This window comes from Pyxicephalus adspersus, chromosome 1 (assembly GCF_032062135.1).
Source record: "Pyxicephalus adspersus chromosome 1, UCB_Pads_2.0, whole genome shotgun sequence".
In the NCBI taxonomy this organism is placed as follows: domain Eukaryota; kingdom Metazoa; phylum Chordata; class Amphibia; order Anura; family Pyxicephalidae; genus Pyxicephalus; species Pyxicephalus adspersus.
This window is the reverse complement of record NC_092858.1, coordinates 67,015,023-67,038,416: the sequence shown is the minus strand read 5'-3', so window position 1 is coordinate 67,038,416 and position 23,394 is coordinate 67,015,023. Positions and strand designations below refer to the sequence as shown.

Here is a 23,394-nt window from a genome sequence, read left to right as displayed (position 1 = left end):
GCAATGTGCTGCTGGAGTTTGTGGAGCTCAGAGGCAGCTCAGCCGGAAGAAGACTGACAGGCGGGAGGAGAGCATGACAGGGCTGCCGGCCGGTCACTGACACAACACACAATATGGACATGCAGACAGAGCTGCCAGTCCTGGGGCTGAGTGTAGCCGTCTTCTCCAGTCTGCTCAATGGCTCCACGTTTGTACTGCAGAAGAAAGGCATCCTGAGAGCCCGCACAAGAGGTAAACGAGGGCAGGGTGCCAGCTACTGGGCAGAGGCAGTGCTATTGGCAACCAGAGCCTGGTGCAGTGCTATGCTTGTCCCCTGCATACCATCCCTGAGGTCATGGCCAGGACAAGGGGACTGTTGTGTCTTCCCAGAATAACAATGTCATTCGTATTTCATGTGGAGAGGAGCCAGGCACCTCAATTATTATTATTATTATTATTAATATTAAACTTTATGTATAAAGCACCAACATATTCTGCAGCGCTGTACATTCAATAGGGATTGCAAAGAAAACCTGCATAATGGACAAACAATGACACGGGGAACAACAGAGTTTACAATCCAAGAGATTCACATGGGAATAAATATTTATTATTAAAACAGAAATTAACTTAATTATTAAAAGAAAATTACCAATAGTCTGATTAGTTTTATAGCATTGTAAATTAGCATTTTTTTGGGGATTTTGGGTATGGTTACTCTTCTTTGCCAAGCGATTCACAATATCACCCCATTGATATCTATTGACAGATCAAACTCTTCTTTATTTTTCTTCCCTTTTCTGATCTTAAATAGACTTAGTGACCTTTTTATCTGTCTAAAAACAATACTAGGAAGCTTGAAGCTGTATGTTAAATAGAAAAGACTTCACATATAGGGCTCTGACTTTTTATACATTGTCTCTGGTATGGTCTTCCTCATCCCATTCGGCTTGCTCCTTTCTGCTCATTTAAAAAAGCACTAAAAACCCATTTTTTTCAAACTTGCCTCCCCATCTTCTGTCTTTTGAAACCGTCACTACTTCCCACCACTACATATCCCCCTCCTATTGTGTGTTACTTCCACCACCTACTAGATTGTAAGCTCTTTGGGGCAGGGTCCTCTTCTCCTTCTGTCACTGTCTGTATCTGTCTGTCATCTGCAACCCCTATTAATTGTACAGCGCTTCGTAATATGTTGGCGCTATATAAATCCTGTTAAATACTAACAATGTTTTTACTACCAAGATTTACCCAACTTTTACCCATAATGAACACATGGGATTCCATAGGAAAAATGTATCTAGTAAAAGTTTATTTATACATTTTTCAATTTAATATATTTAAAGCGGACCAAAACTTGTTTGTGGGTGGTTAGCACCTGCCATAATTAGGGAGTATGCACCGCACGCTTACAGATTATGGTACATACTTATTTGTGTGCATCTGCTTGGCACGGATGACAGGACCAGGATCCATAGAGCTTTAACAAAAGGCCACCAGGATCCAGGGCTTTATTTTTTGTTAGTTAGTACTACCTCCTAATGAATTTGACTCTGTTTTTTGAGTTTAGCTACACGTTAATGAATTTTATTATTATTAAACAGGATTTATATAGCGCCAAGGTAATTGGAGGAGTGAAGAGAGCGGCTAGGGGAGTATTATTTTTACCAGGTCAGAAAGGTAAGTGGATATAAGGGATTTGAAGGCAAAGCACAGCAGCTTGAATTTTAGGCAAAAGGTAAAAAAAAAAAATAATGACCATAATCGTAAATTAACATTGCTTGATTTAGCACAATAATTCATATGATTTTATTGTGTTAAAAGTCTAAAATAATTTATGGTAAATAAATATTTGTACTCAACACTGCCATAAAATTGTTAACTTTTTTTGTCTTTTGCAACAAGCCAACAATTTTCAGAGCACTGTGTGATTATTTTAGAGTACTGGTGGTCAACTTATAAAGGTATAAATTGGGCTCCTGATAAAACCAAAGGGCAACATATACAATTCATGAAAGTAGTGCTTCAGAAAGTTGTATAAGACTGCAAAGAGATCACAGGCGATGGTCAGAGACCGCAGACGTTCTACAAGAAACTGCTGGAGATCACTGCTATTCCAACTCCTTTATAAACCAATTATTTAATTGTCTTCCTTGTTGCCCCTTTAAACAATACTTGTGCCACATTTATTATTTCTTGCAATAAGGTTCCATGATAAAAAAAAAAAGGTAAGAAAAAAACATAAAAGCAGCAAAAGCACAGACTGTAAAAGAGGCACCGCAGAATATTTTTCACTTCACACAGCACAGACATTAGTCTTCTGCAGGGTCCCTGGGAGCCACAGGTTGAGCTCCAACTAACTGCTGTACACTTAAGATTTTAATGGTTCTTAAAAGGAACTTTGCCAGAAATTACAAGGTCTAATTATCAGCTAGCCCCACACCTTCTCTAAAAAGTAAAACTAGTTTGAGGAAGAATGAAAATAAAAAAAAATAAATTGCCTTACTTCCTTGCCATAGACAGGCTTGTCTAGGTGAGGGTGCCATTAGTCAGCCTTATAGGGTTCTGTGAATGCCCGAGAATCCGAAGGAAGGCTGGAAAACATTACAATCTCCTGTTGCCTTTTATCAATGTTCCCACGTTGAAGATATTTCACCTCATTTTGTTCTTAGCCTCAACATACAACTGTTATTTCTTTACCAAAAATTAAAAAAAAAAATATTAGTTTATTACCTAAATTTTTTATTAGTTTATTACCTAAATAATGGAAAACTTCTCAGCTTGTTTGTCAGGGTTGTGTCCTCCTGTTGTGTCATCCTTATGCAGGTTCCTTTCATTGTACAGCGCTGTGTCTTTTTTACCTCCTTTAAAGGTTAATAATATTTTGGATTAGACCTGTGCATGTGTACATTTTAAAGTTGATATATATCCTAAGGAAATAACATTTTGATTACTATCATACTGTGGATATTATACACAAATGGTTTTTGAACTTGTGCCAATTTTACATGTCTACAATATTATTATTATTACCCAGTATTTATATAGTGCCAACATAATATGCAGCGCTGTACAAAGTCCACAGTCATGTTACTTACTGACAGTGACTCGCAATCTAATGTGTCATTGGTCTTTAGTACAATCTAAGGCCAATTAATCTAACTGTGTGGTTTTGTATTGTGGGTGGAAACCAGAGTACCCAGAAGAAACCCACACAAACATGGGGAGAACCTGCAAACTCCATGCAGATAGATCCCTGGCCAGGATTTGAACCTGGGAACCAGTGCTGCAGAGCCCAAAGTGCTAACATCTGAACCGTTGTGCTGCCCTTTACAATAGTACAATAACTGCAAGGATTTTTTCAGAATAGATTTCATCATTGTGACAACAGTGGACCATTGTCACTTCATGTATGTTAATTTGAAACTTGTAAGTTCATTCTAAAGTCTATATGACAGGGTGACAAAGAGTTGTCATACAATAACAGAAAGTACCTGAACATTGACATGTTGGGTGTTTATATAAGATTTTAGTTCTTGGATTTACATATATATTAAAGTTAAACCAGCCTGGCATACATAAAACTGAACTAAACTCACGTTATTTACCTGTCCCTGTTCCCTCGCAAAGAGCTGCCATCTTTTTCTTCTCTTCCGTTAGATGATCTTTGACCTTGATTGGCTGGCATGATGCTATTCCCACACAGGCATGCAAGAGTTCATTCATTCCCAGCATGGTCAGAGGAAGGCAGGATTGCTTGGTATCCTGCCAACCAACCTTTATGCCAGTACCTGTAGCGATCAGGCAGGTAGAAGAGATTATTGCAGAATGGACATCAGATCTTATGACCTACTTAAAAGTGGATTGTTAGTTCCGCTTTGAAACCTAAGGAGTCTCAAAACGTCTCATTGCCCATATAGTTATCCTACATGCATCCTTTTTCCCACCTTTGTCCTAAGTAATGTTATCTGTAAAAAAACACAATTCTCCTTCTTTCACAGTGTGTAGATTTAGGCCGAGGAAGAGCTGTACAAGAGAGAAATAACGGACATTATTTTTAGTTAATCTGTTAGTAGAGTCTTCTTGGTTTGTTTACTAATCAAATAAAACTTATTTTGGGGCACTTCCAGCATGACAGGCTTTAAAGGGAAAGTAAAGCAGGGTTAATAAATCATTTTGGGTACTTCTTTGTCAAATAAATGTTTTTATACATAATGATTGTGTGACTTATCTGTTGGAGCAGAAGAAAAGTTTTGACTTTGATTCTGCTTTAAAATCCTGTGTATCATATATAATTGTTGTATGTTTCATGTTTATTGTAGGTGTATCTTACCTTACAGACTTTATTTGGTGGGTTGGCACTCTTACATGTAAGTGACAATTATGGTTTTATTTTTTAATGCATACTTGTAGAATAATACAGAATCCTTTTCAGGTAAACACATTCATCTGGTCTGTTGTTCATAACAGTGTTATGAACGTTCATAAAAAATGAAATATTCTGTTCCATAAGAATGATGAAAAATAGTCATGAGTATGATTGGCACAATTTGTACAAATACATAAAGTTGTATATATCGGGTATTAAATCTAGAATAATTCAAAAGGTTATAAAAATAAAATTTGTGTATAAAAGATCATTCTATATGTTAACGAGGATAATATTTTCAATATAACTGTAGGATAGATAAAACATAATGTATAAAAGGTAACATAGGAGCGTTTTTAGCATATCAATTACAATTTATCTAAAGGTTAGTGTAAGAAGTGGACACCTATGAAGCAAAATAAAAAAGATACATATTGATGCATGCAATGCAAAATAGTAAATAGAATGTTACCAATAATGCAGTGGTCAATAGATGTAGAAATTATATTTATAAAAAAAAAAAAAAATAGACATCAATGCATACGGTAGGTTAAGAAATATAGTAATACCACACGCAACTATGAATTTAGGTGTATTAATTAAACCATTATATACCTGGTGTATTACAATAAATTATGCCTCAAGGGAATGTAGTAATCCTGAGGAAGGAATAAAGGATATGGAAGTATATATTATAACCAAGGGGGTAAAGTTTCATAGAGTTGCCAAGCCTAGAATTTAAAATCTATGTATATGGAAGGAAGAAACACAAGGCATTTTGCTTAGTGGCTAAGGAAGCTGACCCGATGTGATATTGTGCATCGTTTTTATTTTTTATTGTACTGTCAATTCAATGAAAGATTTGCTTGGAGCACAGGTGGACTTTGGTCTAGTTAGGAGTCCAGTTTCACTAATTAAATACACTTTGTTTTGAATGTTGCCACTAAAAAAGCCGCCTTTTGTTTCTTCATTTCATATACATGGAAGGAATAAAGAAATGTTATATATATAAATAAAACTTAAGATTCCTGGACTATACATTAGCAAGTAAAATACGGATGAGAAGTTAAAGAGAAACTTTAGTGCATGTGTAAAACTGTTGTCACCCTGTGTTTTAAGAAAAAAGAGAAGTTCCTCTTCTCTTCTACTAAATGTACACTGAGCCACTTCTGCGTGCATTCTCAGTATGCCTTGGTGCTGGGATGAATTGTCTCTTGCATGGGAGTTACATTATCTCAGGGCAGTCAATATGGCCAAATCCGGAAGCAGACCAAAATAAGATGAAAGCACTTGCAAGGACAATTTCAGCACTGTAGAGGAGGTGAACAAATAGAGTTTAGTCATTTTTTTTAATCCTGAGGTTTTTTTTTGTTTAGTAAGAAAAGTTTATGATTAGCTGATAGAAAGTTGTCAGGAAATAGATATATATATTGATCTGTTAACTTCAGAATAATGTCATCCGTGTCTATAAATGTGTGGCATTCCTATTTTTGGCAGTGGCTTTGGGGCAGATTGGAAATTTCTTAGCTTATACTGCTGCTCCAGCTGTGCTTGTGACCCCCCTGGGTGCCCTAGGCATTCCATTTGGGTAAGTAAAACACTGATCATTGCTATCAATGTATAAATGTATTATATATATTTGTTGCAGTTATTGTAAATTTATTTGAAGCGGATATACCTACAATATTAGTTCTGCTTCTGCAAAAACATTATAGTGTTACCCCTACAATGCACATAATTTATCCTGTTTTTTTGGTTTGCTTATTACTCTACGACAGCCTAACCTAACCAGGGTTCCATGGTACCCAGAGTATTCGGGGTTTCTTGAGCAGTAATAATTAATTTACTATATGCTGTCTGCAGGGTTCAGGTTCTAATACTTGCAGAAGGCATCAAACTGTCCACCTGTGTAGCAGGGAATTCCTTCCACTGACCACCCATGTAAGGCTTGCATACACACATTAGATTTTTGTGGAATAACATTTACAACTACAGAGAAGAGGGGGGTGGGGTAGAATGAGCGAGCATTTTACTTTTAACTTTTTTTTGTTTAAAAAGGGCCCCTTTCCTATTAGAAACAAATGTAAAACATTTTTGTTTTGATTTCCAATATAAGGAGTACTTTTTTTTACTGACTACATTGTATAGGGGTTACGATGTGTTTATAGTGACCACTGGTGTAAAAAAAAAAAAAAAAAAAGCATTTCCTTCTGGCCACAAATGTAGGAATGCTGCCAGTATTTTCAGCCCCTGTAATGTGACCCAACTTTTAGTAACCACCCAAAAACAGTCAGGAGGTTACTAAAAAGGGCCGGGAGCTGCTCCCAAAAAAAGGGGCTGGGGAGAACACTGGATGCTGCAGTTTTATGTCGATCAAGTAGATAATAGACTCATTGTTGGATTTTATGTTTGGCTGGGGTTTCCTAAGTACTTAAATGATACAAATTTATGAAAAAGTGATTCTGATAGGAAAAGAATTTTATATACAACATATCATCATTGGGCTTTATTACAACTCATTGCCAATAGAACCTCAGAAGTAGTAAAGAAAATATGAGGGTGACAATTCTGACAATTTATTTTTGAAAAGAACTAGTACAGTTGGGCTTCTGTAGAAATCCTAATGATCATTCCTAAAGTGGAACAGATTTGATATTTTTTTTCCTACTACCTTTCTATTATATGTAACACAATTTTATAAGCAATTTTTTCTTGAGCTATCCCAGTAATGATATAAATGAAGGGAGTATAGCAGCTCTATTAGCACAAAGTAAGTAAAAAAAAAAACACTGACCCAAAACAAGTTTGTTGATAAGGAGCCCTAATATTACCATTACCCTGGTGGCTATAGTGCTCAACCCAGAATTTCTTTTAAGCTGGGTGGGAAAAAAGCTGTAGGTGAGTGGAATTGTGACCCCACTCATCAGTAACCACCCAAAAACAACCAGGTGGTTGCTGAAAAATGCCGGGTAATGAACCCAGCTAAAAGCGCCAGGTAGAACACTGGGCTAGAAAGTATTTGTTTGAGTACAGTTTTCCTTTGCTCTCTGTTTTAACTCTTATACTGTTTATTCTTGATTTCTACTTTAAAGGTCTCTTCTTGCTTCATATGTACTGAAAGAAAGGCTCAACTTCTTGGGTAAACTGGGATGTCTTCTCAGTTGTGTGGGCTCGATCATTCTGATTATTCACTCTCCCAAGTCTGAAAACATAACATCTCGAGCTGAGTTTGAGGAGAAGCTTTCCAACCCAGGTATAAATGTTTATTATGAATATCTTGTTTGACAGGTTAATCAGCTATACTGGTTGATGGCTGGATATAGAGAACAGTAGGGTCTGATTGCGAATGCATTATACTAATCTACCCCATGATGTGCAATTATTGTCGGACACTAATGTTTGGTATATGGGCAAGGTGTTTTGCTTCTTTCTTTATCTTCAAGCAATGCTGCTCACTTTCCTTTTCTTCTGTACACACCAATAACAGTTGACCATGCTGTACCAGCTATGTCAAAAAGATCATTTTAGGATCCTGACCTGCTCTACCATGATGTAGCTTGTCAGCGATGAATACCAGGTTACTTAGTTCAGTTCCAAAGTTGGAACAAACTGTTTTTATCTCAAAGTCTTGTCTACTGTATTATACCAGGTCTTTCCATGTAGATCATTCAAGATCATTCCATTTCAAGAATATTGAAATTCACATGGTGAAAAAGAATACATTTTATGTGTTAATCAATTTTACTAAGACTAGACTGTCTGGTTATGTTTCTTTCTCAGGTAATGTCATTCTTCTGTTTAAACTCCAAAACTTTAATTGACCACCCACCAACAAGTATTATTAAAAGCAATATTGATAATTGCTCCTGCTGCATCACTTGGCTTCAATTCGTAACTGATGTGTTCTTCTTGTTCACCACTATGTGACACTATTCTCCCGTGTTAGGTGATGTCCATTGTCATTCAGTACAACTCCTGCTAACCTACACAGTCAGGAACAAACTCCGTGGGGGCATATAATCACTGTAGCCTGGGCTCACTGTATCGCATTTGCTTAAATGCCATTACATGAGCACCACACTAATCATGAGTAAGAAAAAGTCGCAAATTACTGCCAGAGAAGAAGTAAAAGACCCATGATGTTTCCTGCTCCACCTTAAAACTGCAGAAAAAAATAAATATTAGTATTATATGTTTTCCCTAAAGTGGTGGTGGCAGAGGGTTAATAACAAGTGTATTTAAATAAAATTAAACTAGACTTCAATGCAAGTTAATTGCCTGCATTTACTTCTGAGTATGGTGCCCATGTAACACTAAACTCGTCTATAAATAAAGATGTAATAGGAATAGTGATGGCAGTGGAGGAGTGACTTAAACATAATTGGCCTTGTTTGTTGAAGATGTTTTTGAATTTGAATTGGACAGTCATTTAGTCCACACATATAATAATTTGGAGATCTAAAACAAACTAACACAAAAAATTATTATAAATGTGGATGAGTCAGACTAACTGAGCCACAAATGCATAAGAATGTCTGGCTTCCAGGCAACATGCCCAGTGTTCAGAAAGAACATGTAACTTTCCTGAGAGTATTGATCAGATGATAATAACCCCATGTAACTGTTTGCCATGTACATGAAATTCTTTAGTGGCCGTAAAATCAATGGTTAGAGAATGCAGTAGTGAAGTAAACCAGTAAGAAACGTCATACATGACTTAATATCCTAAATTTTATTAAGAAAGGGGAAGATGTTAAAAAGGGTGGCTGTAGGTTTACCTATAGGTTTATCTGTCCTGTGATATCACCGGTACAGGAAACCCCTTAGTAAGTATACCAAGAGCAAATAATTTTTTAAAGAAATGTATGTATATTTTTGCTTTTTCCAACATACGTTTAAAGGGCAAAAAACTTTACAGAAAATAATTCACACATAAAAAATTACACCCTGCATGCAGTGAAGTCGACCAGTCTTTAAAAAAAAAAAAAAAAAAAAAAAAAACATTATTTTTTGTGCTTTCACTGTTTGTATGTTGCTGATGAACCTTTAGGCAAAATGTAAGCTAAGGTTAAAAAAATCAATCTTTTGACACGGCTTGAACATGAATGTATGAAATATTACTGGAATTACTGGACAATATAGTCATATTGGAATTATAACCTTTGTTTCTGTTTCAGTATTCCTGAGCTACCTCTGCGTTGTTCTCGTGATGCTGACTTTGCTCATATTTTGGCTTGCACCGGTTTATGGGAAGAAAAATATAATGGTTTACATTGGGGTATGTTCGCTGCTGGGCACGTTCACTGTTCCATGCACTAAGGGCATTGGCCTAGTTGCACAGGATGCCTTTACGAGCAATCCAAGCAGCCCAGGGGCAACCCACCTTTTCGTGTGCCTCCTAGCAGTATTGGGATGTAGTATCCTCATTCAGTTTCGCTATATAAATAAAGCACTGGAAGACTTTGATTCATGCATATTTAGTGCTATCTATTATGTGACTTTCACAACATTAGTCCTGCTGGCAACAGCTATCCTCTTTCAGGAGTGGACTAAGGTAGGTGCAGTGGACTTCTTAGCCATACTGTGTGGCTTCATTACTGTATCCACTGGTGTTATATTGATCCAAATGTTTAAAGAGTTTAATATCAGCTTCCGAGAGCTGAACAAGACATTAGAGAAAAAAGAGTGAAAAGATTAACCTAAAAATTCAAAACAGCTATTCCGTGTTCAAACATTTCTACTTAAATCCATCAATTCTATTTTGAAACTAAATCACTAATGACTAATCACAGTCATTTAGTACTAATTTTAGCTCCGTGTACTCCTCAAGGTATAGTTGACTATGGATCCCTGCTGTAATGTACTCTAGTTCCCTTTTACCATAAACCACCCCTAGTCTCAATGTTATCAGCTTGTGTCCCCCTGCACACTTTAACACCTGCTTGGACTTTAGTGCTGTCACACAGTGATTTGAAAATACACTTGTGGGTCTAATAGTATTAGCATGGTGAAATAGTTTACCGGAAACATGGTATGATGAACCCAAGTGATGTTAGAACAGGGCATGTTATTGAAGAAGGCATGATGGTTGGCTTGTTCTGGTCTTAAATATTCATGTTTCAGCTGTAAAAACACAGTAGTGATTAGGTTGAGGCCAGCCCTGTGTACTAATACATTACTTGTACATAAAGTTCTATAATATATATTATAGAAAAGAGTTAATGTGCAATAAGTATCAATCATCAATCTATCAACATAAGGAGAAATGTTTCCAATCCCATTGTACAGTTTTTTACAATCCACATCACAAAGTGAAATCTAACACGTTTCAAGTAGACATTTGATACGGAATTGCTGTTTTTCTTATTAATTATCAGTTCAGTTTATTACTGCAAATTGTAAAATTGTAAATTGTTGAAATGTTCTGGTCACTCTCAGGTAACACAAGTGAAACTACTCAGTATTATAAAAGTATGTTGCTTTACTTCTAATATGTGAAAATATTAGGAAGAAGAATACCTGATAATTGTACTGTGGAAATGAAGTGTAATTTATATTGTTGGTATCAATATGATAAGTAAAGATATCAATATGTACTGTATGCCTATCATACATTAGATTCAGACTGCATACACTGGACCTCCCAGCTCATTAGAGCTGATCTATGAAAGAGTAATACATTGTACTAATGTCTGAATAACTTTTGAATATTTACTTTGATGCACCTTAGTAATAATGCACGTGATAAGATAATAAATAATGAAGGTGCTTCATAAAACGTTTTATTAATGTACAAATATGTCATAATATATAAAACTGAACAAACATTCAGAATCCAGCTGCCATTTCTTTTATTCTGCCCCCGCCACCTCACAAAACACATTGAATAGTACAAAATATTGTGAACAACTAAGAAGACTGAATTATGATAATTTAGACCACTTTTCTTGCAGGAAAGGATAATTCCCAGATTGGTATTGAAATTTGAGGGAGGGGGCTAATAAGTCTGCATGTTTATTATTACAATAAAAAAATATATATTTCACTAGTCTTCAAAAATTCATAAATGCATCTTTATTTTCCCATTACATAATGAACGCACAATAAATCTTTTTTTTATCTTCCCGTTCCATGCTTTGGGCTTTAGACCCACCTACAGTCACGGTTTAATTGCAGCTTATCTAAAAAGCATGAGCACCTGCAAGCATTTGTAGGCACCTAACATGTAGATGGTTTAATATTCTCTTGTAGATGCCAATCTAAATTGCATCTACTTTAGTATTTGCAAAGCTGTGAACCTGAATATTGGGCACCTGTACACTGACTTCATTCCTCTGTAAAAGCACCTAGGTACCCAGAGTCCCACCCAGACTGCTCCTTAATGCAATATTTAACAAGCTTCCATGGTCTGTCTCTGCCCTTTTCCATTGCCTACACATTGAAACTGGTAAATAATGTCACCCAATATAGTGGTGGAGCAATAGTAGTAAACATGAGGTAATACAATCACATAAGCTGAGAATTACAGAGCAGTCCAGGCGCATCTTTACCACACTTTGGTGCACAACTTTAACAATGGTATTTATTGACTTTCTTGAAAAAACATTCTGTTTAATTTAGCTGTGTTTAGTTGTGGAAAGAACTTGAAAATTGCTTTTCATTGGTTCTTAAAACTGAACTCTGTGGAATAAGCAAATATTTTCTGAATACAAGAGGCATGAGTAATTTTACTTGGATCTTGGCATGGTTTGTATATTTCTTCCAGTATTAAAACCAGTCACTGTCACTCTTCTGGTGCAGGGTGACATGTCTTGTATGTACCCCTTTCCTGTAGTTTTCTGTAGGCAACCTTTAGTTGGTCCCTTGCTCTGTTTCCTGCACAGGCTTTGGGCAGCACTGTAATAATGTCAAGGTAATATCTAGGTTTGTACAAGCATTTAGTGCACAAAATATATGTATTTGTGTCTAGAGTTCAACTTTAAAGACTTGTTTAGGAGCTACAGATGTAAGACTAAACATCAGTGGGCGGTAGATTTCACACAACATTATGATTGCTGTATTATATTTTGACAGTCCCAAAAAGCATAAAAAACATGGATACAAGTATATTTTGAGTGCTATCCAGCAAGAAACCTTGTTGCTGCCCTTAGCACAGATAACCCTACTGAGTGTTTTTTTTTTTTTTTTTCAAACAGCATTTCGTCCATTCTATTAGATGTGCTTTTTGTTTGCATTTAGTTTATAAAACCTGAGCTGCAAAAGTTAATTTATACCTGCAGAAATTAAATAAAGATCAGTTTTATAATATAGTGTTAGTTATGAGCAGATCCCAGTATTATAGTACCCAGTACTACATATCCAAACAAACAGTGGGAATAGCAGATTACTAACATGATGTGTTGGTGAAAAAAAACAGTGTGATTTGTGAATGAAGTGAGAATTTAAAGGATACTCTGTACCATTATCATGAGATTTACCTGCTAAAATGGTTTTCTTGAATATAGCAGTACCAAAAGATATCTGCAAACACTTCAGGCTTCTTTTACATGAGCTGTAACAGTTCAGCCGTAGCACTGGCAGAGACACTGGAATTTTCTCATTGTTTCATATTCCAGCATTTATGCTGTGTTTATCCAGCAGTTATGCAACATATGTGCAGCATGCAGACACATGCTAAAAGGGGGTGCAGAACAAACTAGAGAATCCTGGGCCTTTTCCTGTCTGCTGTATATCCGAGATACTAAAAAAAAATACAGTTGACAAAGTATAGAAATGTTCATTGGATATTTACTGCCGGATGAGATGCTGCATGCATTTTCTATAGTTTAATAACTATGATGCTAGAGAAATGTTACACACATGCCTAAACATCCACTTGTGTAATAGTCTCTGGTGTTCCTATTGACTACTATGAGCAGATGCTTTCCTGGCTTGAAGCTTCTCAGCAGTGAAACTGCTTGGTTTCCAAAACGTCCACTCAGCCCCTTGTGTAAATGAAGCCTCTTTGTGTATGATATAGGCACAGGTACAGTATAAGGATAGCTTGATGACCTTTGAAGTAATTCATATTTAAGCATTGCTATTTATAAAAAATTAAAATGTTTTTCCTGCATAGAAAAACATTTATACATCCTGTGCCACTGAACTCCACTGCCTTCATGAGCTAAGCATGCTGAAATCTCTGCAATACTTCTGGGTGTGTCAGATGTCTGGTTCTGCACTGTGCAAGTGGTTCCTTTCACCAACCCCAAAGTCATTACTGTGTCTTGTAATAATATTGGAGCTGGTATGAGGATCCACAGCATCTGTCAAGTGTGTTGGATACAGAAAATCTTTCAGCAAACTTATCTCTTGAGGATAAAGTTGGGTGGCGTGGAAAGGGGGAGTAGTTTTACTGATTTCCTTTCTAAAAAATTTTTTATTTAATTAAGGCTTAGTCTACACAGATGTTTTCCCCAGTGTTTAACCTGAGGCTTTAAAAGCCCATGTTTGAAATTCCTATGCATTCCAATGGGCTAATCTACACCAAGACATTTCCTTGAGGCACGTTTATGAGCATTATAGATAACACTGCTTGCAACGTTTAAAAAATTAAAATGCGGGGTTACAGATGAAAAACGCATATAAACGCTTCTATTGAAATAAGGCGTTTTCCCACGTTTATAAGCATTTGAAAGGCAAACACTGTAAAAACAGGGCATAGACATTTTCCAGTCTTTTAAAGGCAAGCTTTAAAGCGCTATTGAAAGCGCATATAAACGCAGTAGAAATGTTTACGTGCGTTTTAAAAATGTCCGTGTGGACCCACCCTAAAGGAAATATTGTTAAACTGTTCTCATCTGCTGTTTTTAACGTAATAGTTTTGCTTGTCTGTCTATTTTACACAATATATATGTAAGTTACAGATTTTATTAAAATAAAGAAAAAAAAGATTAAATCTTTTTGTTGAAAATTGGTTTGTCTTGTTCCTTATTCATGTACTAAAGGTATAAAAAATGTTCATACTATACCAAATGATTCACTCACTGGTCCTAACTTCTCTTAACTCCTAATTACTCCAAAATGTTTGATGTGCAGTGTTTACAATTACTGCTTAGCTTCAATGTAAAAATACAATATTCAGTCCCTGATGCAGATATAGTTATCTCACCAGCCTTTGTCTTAAAGTAATGTGATCTATGTAAAAAAAAAAAATTGTACGTGTGAGAAAACACCCAAAGGCAACACTGCAGTCTTTCTGGTTTGTTTGCACTACAGTGAAAATCAGGTCTTCTCCATTCATCAATGAAACATTCTTCTGAAATGGATCATTTACACATCCTGCTAGCTGATTTATAAGATAAAAAAAAATATGAGTTTACCTTTTCAGGTACTTACAGTATTCTATTTTTAGAAACCCCAATGTTGTGGCCTAATTGTGTGTTACTGTATAAGCACAAGGTTTTTAACTTTATGACGTTATTTATGACTATAGTTGCACTTATTATAGACTCTGCTGAAATGAACGTATGTTTCCAGTGTTGCAACCCCATGAGAAGCATATTGTCCTGGGATTTCTATAGTATAGGGTTAAAGATTATTTTATTTTTTTTCCTTAACTTTTATCTGGTAATCCTGTTAATACCACACTACCTGTCCCTGGGTGGCTGCGCAAATGTACTCTATTGTTTCTATGGTGGCAGTTGCCACTCTGGGCTGCTCACATCTAATGACTTGTAACCTATTTTTAAATGTCTTGTTCTTGGGTTTAGATCTCCTTTAATATCCCGGTTCTATTTCTATCAGTTATTCATTGCCAACAATTCCAGATACTCCTATACTAGTAACTCATTAACAGTGTTGTCTTGAGGACAGCGGATCAATATGGACCTAATTTTAGACATATTTTTTTTCAGCAAGTGAAGCTAAAAGGGAAAGCTGGTGATTTAAGCTCTGTCTCCATAACACACCAGCAACTCTGGTGCCAATTCATTTTATGCTACATTGTTACACTTCATACACTTAAGCTACGTACACACTTCCAATTATCGTTGGAAAACGAACGACGAACGATCCTGCACGATATCTACGAACGATCGTATAGCACCGATACTGCACATAGAGATAACGACACGATCGTTCGTAGATATTGTACACACAATAGATACGATCGTTTGAGCGATAGAGGAAGTATGTGCACGACAGGAAAGTGAACGAACGTTCGTTCATTACGCATGCTCAGACCATGGACGATCAACGAACGACCGTACACACGAACGATGTTCAACGATCGTCGTCCAATCCGATCCGCCGGTCCGGTCGTTCGTTTCCAACGACTTTCCTCGTTCGTCGGCGTCGTTGGTTACTTTTTTACGAACGATTTTTTGCCCAATCGATCGTTCATCGTTCGTTTTCAACGATAAAAATTGGAAGTGTGTACGCACCTTTACACTTCAACTGCCTTTCAGCCAGCAGCAGGGTATGCAAAGCAGTGACATGTCACCAATGAAAGAATCACTAATGTAACTATACCCTGACCACCACCACCAAGTTAAACAGTTTTCGTCCCCATTTGTTTAAGATCTTTACTACCTTGTATATAGCCTGCAGGAGGAGCTTCCTCTTGAGGTATCCTGCTTTTATGTACAACGTTTGCTATTTATTCCTATTGAAAGGGCATCTGTATGAATGTAGAGTGCGGTACTCATGTTTGGAAAAGGGGGATGTGTATAATTAAACAATAAACAGTTATTGTATATCTTTACAACACTAAACAGGTACAGCTCAATACATTAGAATATCATTGAAAAGGTAATTTATTTCAGTGATTTAATTCAAAATGTGAATCCAATATACTATAAAGATTCATTACACACAGAGCAATATATTTCAAGTGTTTTTCTTTTCATGGCCTACAGTATTTCAGCAAATGTCAAACAATATTATTCTGTGCACATATGTGGGCTACTGTTTGTCATCTCAACCTAGTCAGTCAAAATGACAATAGATCAGAAGATGGGTGTAATGATAATCATAAACACATAGTTTAAGATGAACAATTTGCAAGATTAATGTACCATATGTGAAAAAATACTGGCCACACTTGTACATTATGGTAAAAAAAAACAAATAGACTTTAGTTCTACTAAAAAATTCTGTGTAAACATGTTCTGCCAACACACATTCACTCAATTGATGGCTGCCTGGCTTTCTTGGGGTGGATTTCCTTATAGTGACAACAGCGAAATATCCCTATACAATGTGTGTGGGCACAACAGCTTGTAGTGTCTATTGGGATAGCTCATGGCACAGTGAAAATACAAGAGTAGGATTGTGAGACACTGGAGGTGAACCTGAACACTGACTTTTCTAGCAGGATTATTGGGTAAAATGTTCATAAAAACTGCATAAGAATTGGGTTTACTTTTACTTTCAAGTCAAACTGAGCACAAATAAATAGCAATGGGGTTGGGAAATACAATGAAAAGAAGTAAAATGCTGGACAAACTACTTGTTTTATGTGTTGCACATAACATTATAGCTCATTTCTTCTCACCTCAGAGTTCAGCCAGTGAACTTTTACCAAAAGTAGACAGTGTCTACACAAAGGGTTGAACATGTAGTTAACCAGAAATTGTAAGAATTCTGGAAACTAAAAGGTATCAAAAGTTTTAAAGTGAATGTAAAGTCAAAGAAAAACAGTGGGAGGAATTACTTCTATTCAGGGCCCCTATAGAAATACTCTCATTGTAAGAAATACTTGTAAATCTGACCATGTTTTATTAGACAGGACGCAAGGATAACATCTGTAACAGCAACACAAACTGCTCCCTGTCAGAACGTATTTCTGTCTGCATCTGTTGCAGTTTTTTCCTCAGTTCCTCCATGATAAAATATTGTCATTTTAACAGGAATTATTTCTCTGATGAGGATCCGGATAGAAAAACTTCAAATGAGTTTAAATCCTTGGCCAAGCTATGACAAAAAAAATGTTTGACTTGATAGATACTTTTAGGTATAGATAAGTGCAAACTACAGCCAAGCACAGCTACATATTAGGTTTATGAACCAGTTCAGTTTTAAGGGTAATACTTATAATTGACACTAATTATGAATGCTTGGAGAATTTACCTTGCATATTGTTTTGCTTTAGTTGGGTTTTCAAGTGTCCTTGCAATACAATAGAACGTCTGTTCTATTACCTGTCCTGGGTAAGAATTGGAGGCAAGAGCTCATATCCCTCGGGCACACATCAGGATTTTATCATATTTTGGCAGAGAACTGAGTGACTTTATTATGGGCTCACCAGTACACTAGTGTTTGCAGCTGGGTTTGGTGGACTGTGTTTGCAGAGTGATCACCTGTCCGAGAGTTACAACACAGTTCTGGCTGAGCAGGAAAGAGGTAGGACAGTGCAGAAAATGTTTAATGAGCACATTAGCCACTGGACACCTTTTCTGGATTGGGGATTTTTCACTTCCGCTGACACTAATGATTTAGGGGCCCATTTTCCCTACCAATTCCAATGGCTCTGGCTCAGTTTTTCTACTCATACCAATGATTTGAGGAATATTTAATCCTACTGCTATAAATTATCTATCTGACCATTGCTCTTCCAGGGCCACTGTAGAGGAATCTGAAGTGGGACTGATCATCCTAAATTATGTGTATTGATTTTATCCATGTGTATGATGTCTTTGATATATGATTAGGCCCCAAAGCATAAACAGGGCTCCTCTCCTTGTTGTCTATGTATCAAAGAAAACTGTATAATGTTTTTATTTGCAATTGCAAAAAGGTTTTCAATCTACAAAAGTTTTATCCAGATGTATTTTGGCAAATGCTACTTGCACAACATGTGTAGGACTAACCAGACATAAATCCTGCAATGAGTGGTAAAGTTATATAATTTGACTAAAATATTAAACCTTGTGATTTTTGTATGTTTTTGTTGGTCTTTGGGAAGTAGGAGAAAAGCTTTTTGTCTACAAGAATTGTGCATCCACAATTGGATTACCTGTTTCAGACTTTAGTATATTGATGTTAGAGATTGAAAGGTTTCCAGGGTGTAGTCTGAAATCAAAAACAAAATAGTATGCCGTCACAAAGAACTAGCGTTTTCTAGCAGTCATTGGTCTAAATCTGATTGGAGAGGTAAGTCCAATCCTCAATAAAAACACACTGATACATCAGGGTTATAGTCATTGAACAGTGTCTGACATTTGATAATAGCCCTGCAATATTGTATAAATAATTCTCATTGACAAAATGCTCATTTTAAAATTTGTATGTGACTCTTATTCTTCTAAGCGAGTCCCAGAATGTCCTGTAAATTGTAGAAGAAAAATGTACTAATAATCAGGACAAACCAAACATTTTAACAAACCTTCTTTGTCTTTTTTAAATGGAAAGCTTTCAACATTGCATACATGAACCTGGTCTACACTGGCAGTTTGGCAATCCTGAATTTCGACATGGCAGTTTCAGTGCTCTATTGTAACCCCTTTTTTTGTGCAGAATAGTGAAACACATATTTTACTGTTCTGCAGTGTTCTAACAGTTTATCTATGCATGATATCTGCAAGGACAACTAGCTCTCTAACTTCTTGGTATAGAGACCTTTTCCACTTAATGATTAACTTGGAAAGAGTTATCCATAGATCAGTAAAGTAAAAAAAAATCCATAGCAATATTTGCTTTTTTAGGTCATGGTATAGTTTGTTGCATGCAACTTGACTTGTTCTGTAGATTTCACCCCTTAACCTAGTGGCTTGGTACAACTACCAGACAACAGTGCACCGCACACTAACAATCATTCATACTTACTACTCAGTGGTCTAGTTAGACATATATAGCATACTTCTTTCACCGGTAGCCTTGTCTCATGCTGTGATTACATTAATGCAAAATAATAATATACTGTAAAGTGAAAGCACGTACCAGCACATATACTTGTACACTGACTCCACTTAAAGGTATATATGTCCACGTGTATTCAATACATTTCAAGTACCTCAATAGTTTTTAGCTTTTTTAGCTATGTTTGCACATCTCTAGTTAATAACATTCAAGTACATTTAATGGGACCAAATGTTATGTTTGCCCTCAAAGGAATGTTACATTGATTTGCAGAAGGCAGGTTAAATAACAAATATACGCTTCCAAACAAAAAAATACATTACTAAGGGTGTTACTTGTTACAATATGACAGTTAACATGGTTTACATGCAATCTGCATTCCTCCAGCATTTATTCTGGCTTCTGATATTTGTAGAAGCTCATACTTTATGGACTTGTCTGTTCCTGGTTTTTAAAGCCAGAACCTAATAAGCTCCCTTTGCTTGTGAATGTTTTTTATTAATTTTTTATTATTATTAATTATTATTATTATTATTAATAAAGGAAACTCATGGTTGGCTCAGTGGTTAGCACTCTGGCCTTTGCAGCATTAGGTCACAGGTTTGAATCCCAGCCAGGACACTTTATACAAGAGGTTTGTATATTATCCCTATATCATAGGCTTTAGATTGTGTTAATGACATATGGCTATGGTAGGAACATTAGATTGTGAGCTCCTTTATGGGACAGCTAGTGACATGACTATAAACTAATGTGTAATAAAAAGCTGATATGGTAATATTGAAATTAATAACTTCTAAACTACTGCTGCTTTACCCTTACAATGTAAGAGTGGACATTTGGTAACGTGATAACTCCAAAAGGAATGGGTGTTTTAAAATGATCATGCCAATAGACAAGATGGTGCTTCTCTTTGTGACCACTTAATGATGCCTAATAGGCTATTTTAAGATACCCTTGCAGAAGATGAACTCTGGCTTGTGTTCAGCTGGACCTGTGATCCTTCGGATTGTCTTCCTGTTACCCACCTGGCTTTTCTCAACCTGCTTCTGCTCTGCTACTTGAACCTCAACTCCCCCAGTCTCCTCTAACCTTCCAAGAAGGCCTGGGCTGGCCTGAACCACAAACATGCATCCGTCGGCTGCATTCGCACCTGAAACACATACCCATTATTAACTCAATTTTGACCAAATCTCTGTTCAGCCTGCATCTCCACTGTCTGTCACTGCCCATTTGGTGCCCATCTACCTGCCTCACCTGTGATTGGACCTGCATCGGCCTGCTGATCCTTAGGACTGTGACAACTCTATATCAGGGATACGACATACCAGCATCTATTTACAGCAAAGTCAAGCACTACTGGCACCTTTGACTTCTGTCAGCTTTATCAGGGCTTCCTGGGCACGGGAAGTAAGAATGACAATCCCCAATCACACCAGACTCTTCTACAAGGTACATGACAGGGTGAATGGAGGGGGAATAATATATGCAACCACAGATGATCTCCTGTACAATGTTTGCAGTCACTGATTATCTCTTCTACAATGTCCTCTGCCCCCCACCTTGCCCTGTACAGTCCTGATTATCTTGTGCAGAATGATTGCAGTCCCTAATGATTTATTCTACAGTGGCCCCATTTCTATTTCCTGCAGAATGTTTGCAATCCCCGACTGTCTCCTAGTGCTGTTTGATGTATCCTCGGATCACTGTTTTTTTTTTTTTTTTAACAAGTACCTGGGTAAACTGACATACTGCCAATGCCCCTTACTTGAAATTGTAAAGCCCTTGAATAATCCTCGCCCTCCTCATCTAATTACCCTGGTAAACTTATCTTTGGGGTCGTTTTTTAAAAGCAGTGAATCTGAACTTCCCTGGTGGAGAATCAGTAACTCGTGTACCGAGAAGATTCTCCAACAGGGAATGGTTCAGTGAATGTCAGATTTGAAATAGACCCCTATGTGCTCATCTTTATGAGGCTGTCCAAGCTTATGGTGGGATTGTAATCACAGAACATGACCAAACTGCTGGTAAAGGAACAAAAGGGTTGTACTATGAACTCTTCCAAGGCATGGCATTTCCCCACACTGCGCATGCTCAGTACCCCCATGGCAAGTTTTATGTTCCTGCTGTTACATTGTTGCTGCATTTGTTTATTCAGTGTCAATGTTAGGGATTAGGCATGGCCTTGGAAGAAAGGGGGTGAAGGTGAGGCACCAGCAGAGATATTAAAGAGGAACTAAACTCAAAAATGTTCAAAACAAAAAAGAAATACACTTACCTTCAATTCCGCAGCACAGTCGATTGGTCCGGAGGTGTCTTCCATCAAGACCCACGTCTTCCCGGTATCCATCTTCGGCCGGGCGCTCCAGGCGCCGCAATCTCTTCCTCTGGGTTCTTCTTACTACATCACCCAACCCATGCGCGAGATGGGGTGATGTAGTTGGGGAAAAAACTTGCTGATCTCACTGCACATGCAAGAGATCTGCTTCCCCCCTAGGAGGCTTTGCACTCCCATTTATCCCCTAGGCGATTAAGAATAAGGGGCGGTGTGGCACTTTTTTTTTTTTTTAAACAACAGAATTTTTACCTAACATAAAATGGTTGTGTACCCTTTTATGTAAAGTGAAAATTCTGAGTTTAGGTACGCTTTATGTTATACAGCAGTGGGAACATTTTATCGGTAGCACTTTTACATGTGGAGCACAATAGATGCAGCTTTTATTAACAATGTCTTCAGTGAATATAAATGAGCATTCGTTGTGTGGTATTGGCAGAAGCCCACTATGAGACACAAGCCTGCCAGTCCTATACTCCCCATTCCTCCACACACACATACTGCCTCTGTTGATAAAGTTAGTTGAAAAATGTCACATGTCCTGGCTCGTGACGCGCCCCCCTCCTTCGGTGGCGGAAGCAGGAAGCTGGTGGGGGCGGAGTGACGTCACGCCTGGGTTGTCCGCTGGGGATCCATGGACGGTGAGACCCCGGGAGGTTATCGGAGAGTGCGGCCATGGAGCAGGTAATGAGCCGTATGTAGAGAAGTTTATGTATCCGGGCTCAGCTGGTTGTCCTGTTTTATAGTACACGGCTGCCTGATCTATGGCTCCTGTCAGCATGGCAGCCTCATCACTGCAGCTCGGATGTTGTGCCTGGCCTCACAGGAAGTGTGACAACATTCAGTTACAGGAAGCTGCACAACTACTGGCTGACCTTTCTATAGAGACCGTTGTCAGGGGCTCCCCACACAATGCACATAATTATTTATCCCACCATGAAGCACACAGATCAGCCCACACATTACAGATGTATTGGCACAAGCCGTGACTAGCCTCTGTAATCCCCATTACTGGGTAACACTTTGCTGTATTGTATTGCTGCCAATCTAACAATAGGATTTGCTGGGTGGAGGAGAATACAGAGGGCTGATGACTGATCTGCTGTTCCTTCATTGTCCAATCACAGCTTTGTCCATGCAGTGTTGCTGAGAAGTGTATGATCAGGACAAATACAATAACCTTGCAGGGTCTTGAGTCGTGTCATCAGGGTGCTTCCGGTAAATATTTGCTATTCTAGTTATATGAATACAGTACAAACATAGCCCTAGATGTCTCTACATGTGTGGAAGCTGGATACATTGGAGGTCTGCAGGAAATGTATTACTATTTGGTTAGTTTAATGTCTGCTAATGGCTCTGTGTACATGGGTAGAGGCGTCACCTCTGATCTAATCCGGTGTTGTTATAGGAGGTTGTAATATCTCTATAGATAATCAGGGGACACAATGCTCAAGATGACCAGCAGGCATACAAGACTTAACAGAGCATGTGTGATGCAGCACGGGATGCACCCTATGCCCTGTACCCGGTCACCCTGGGAGGTGGAGGTTGTACCCGGTCACCCCGGGAGGTTGTACCCGGTCACCCCGGGAGGTTGTCCTCGGTCACCCCGGTAGGTGGAGGTTGTTCCAGATCACAGAGATCATCGGGGACTCCATTATTATTATTAATATTATTAAACAGGATTTATATAGCGCCAACAAATTATGCAGCGCTGTAGATTAAATGGGGATGAATAGCATTTGGTTGTTGTATTGATATATTTCCATTCTGTAAACTTGTATCACCTGCTTATGTATATAGCACAAACAACACTCAGACGTCACCTTTATGTCACACTTTGAGGTGTATGTAAAGATATTTTTTTTGGTGG

At 37.6% G+C, this 23,394-nt stretch overlaps 1 protein-coding gene across 1 annotated transcript; it reads left to right on the top strand.

The window, feature by feature from the left end:
• NIPA1 (NIPA magnesium transporter 1) lies at positions 1-14,300 on the top strand. Its single transcript, XM_072412860.1, has 5 exons — positions 1-231; positions 4,302-4,349; positions 5,846-5,936; positions 7,441-7,601; positions 9,526-14,300. The coding sequence occupies exons 1-5, from the start codon at positions 114-116 to the stop codon at positions 10,035-10,037; spliced, it is 930 nt and encodes a 309-aa protein (XP_072268961.1). The 5' UTR covers positions 1-113; the 3' UTR covers positions 10,038-14,300.
• Positions 14,301-23,394: the final 9,094 nt, after the last annotated feature.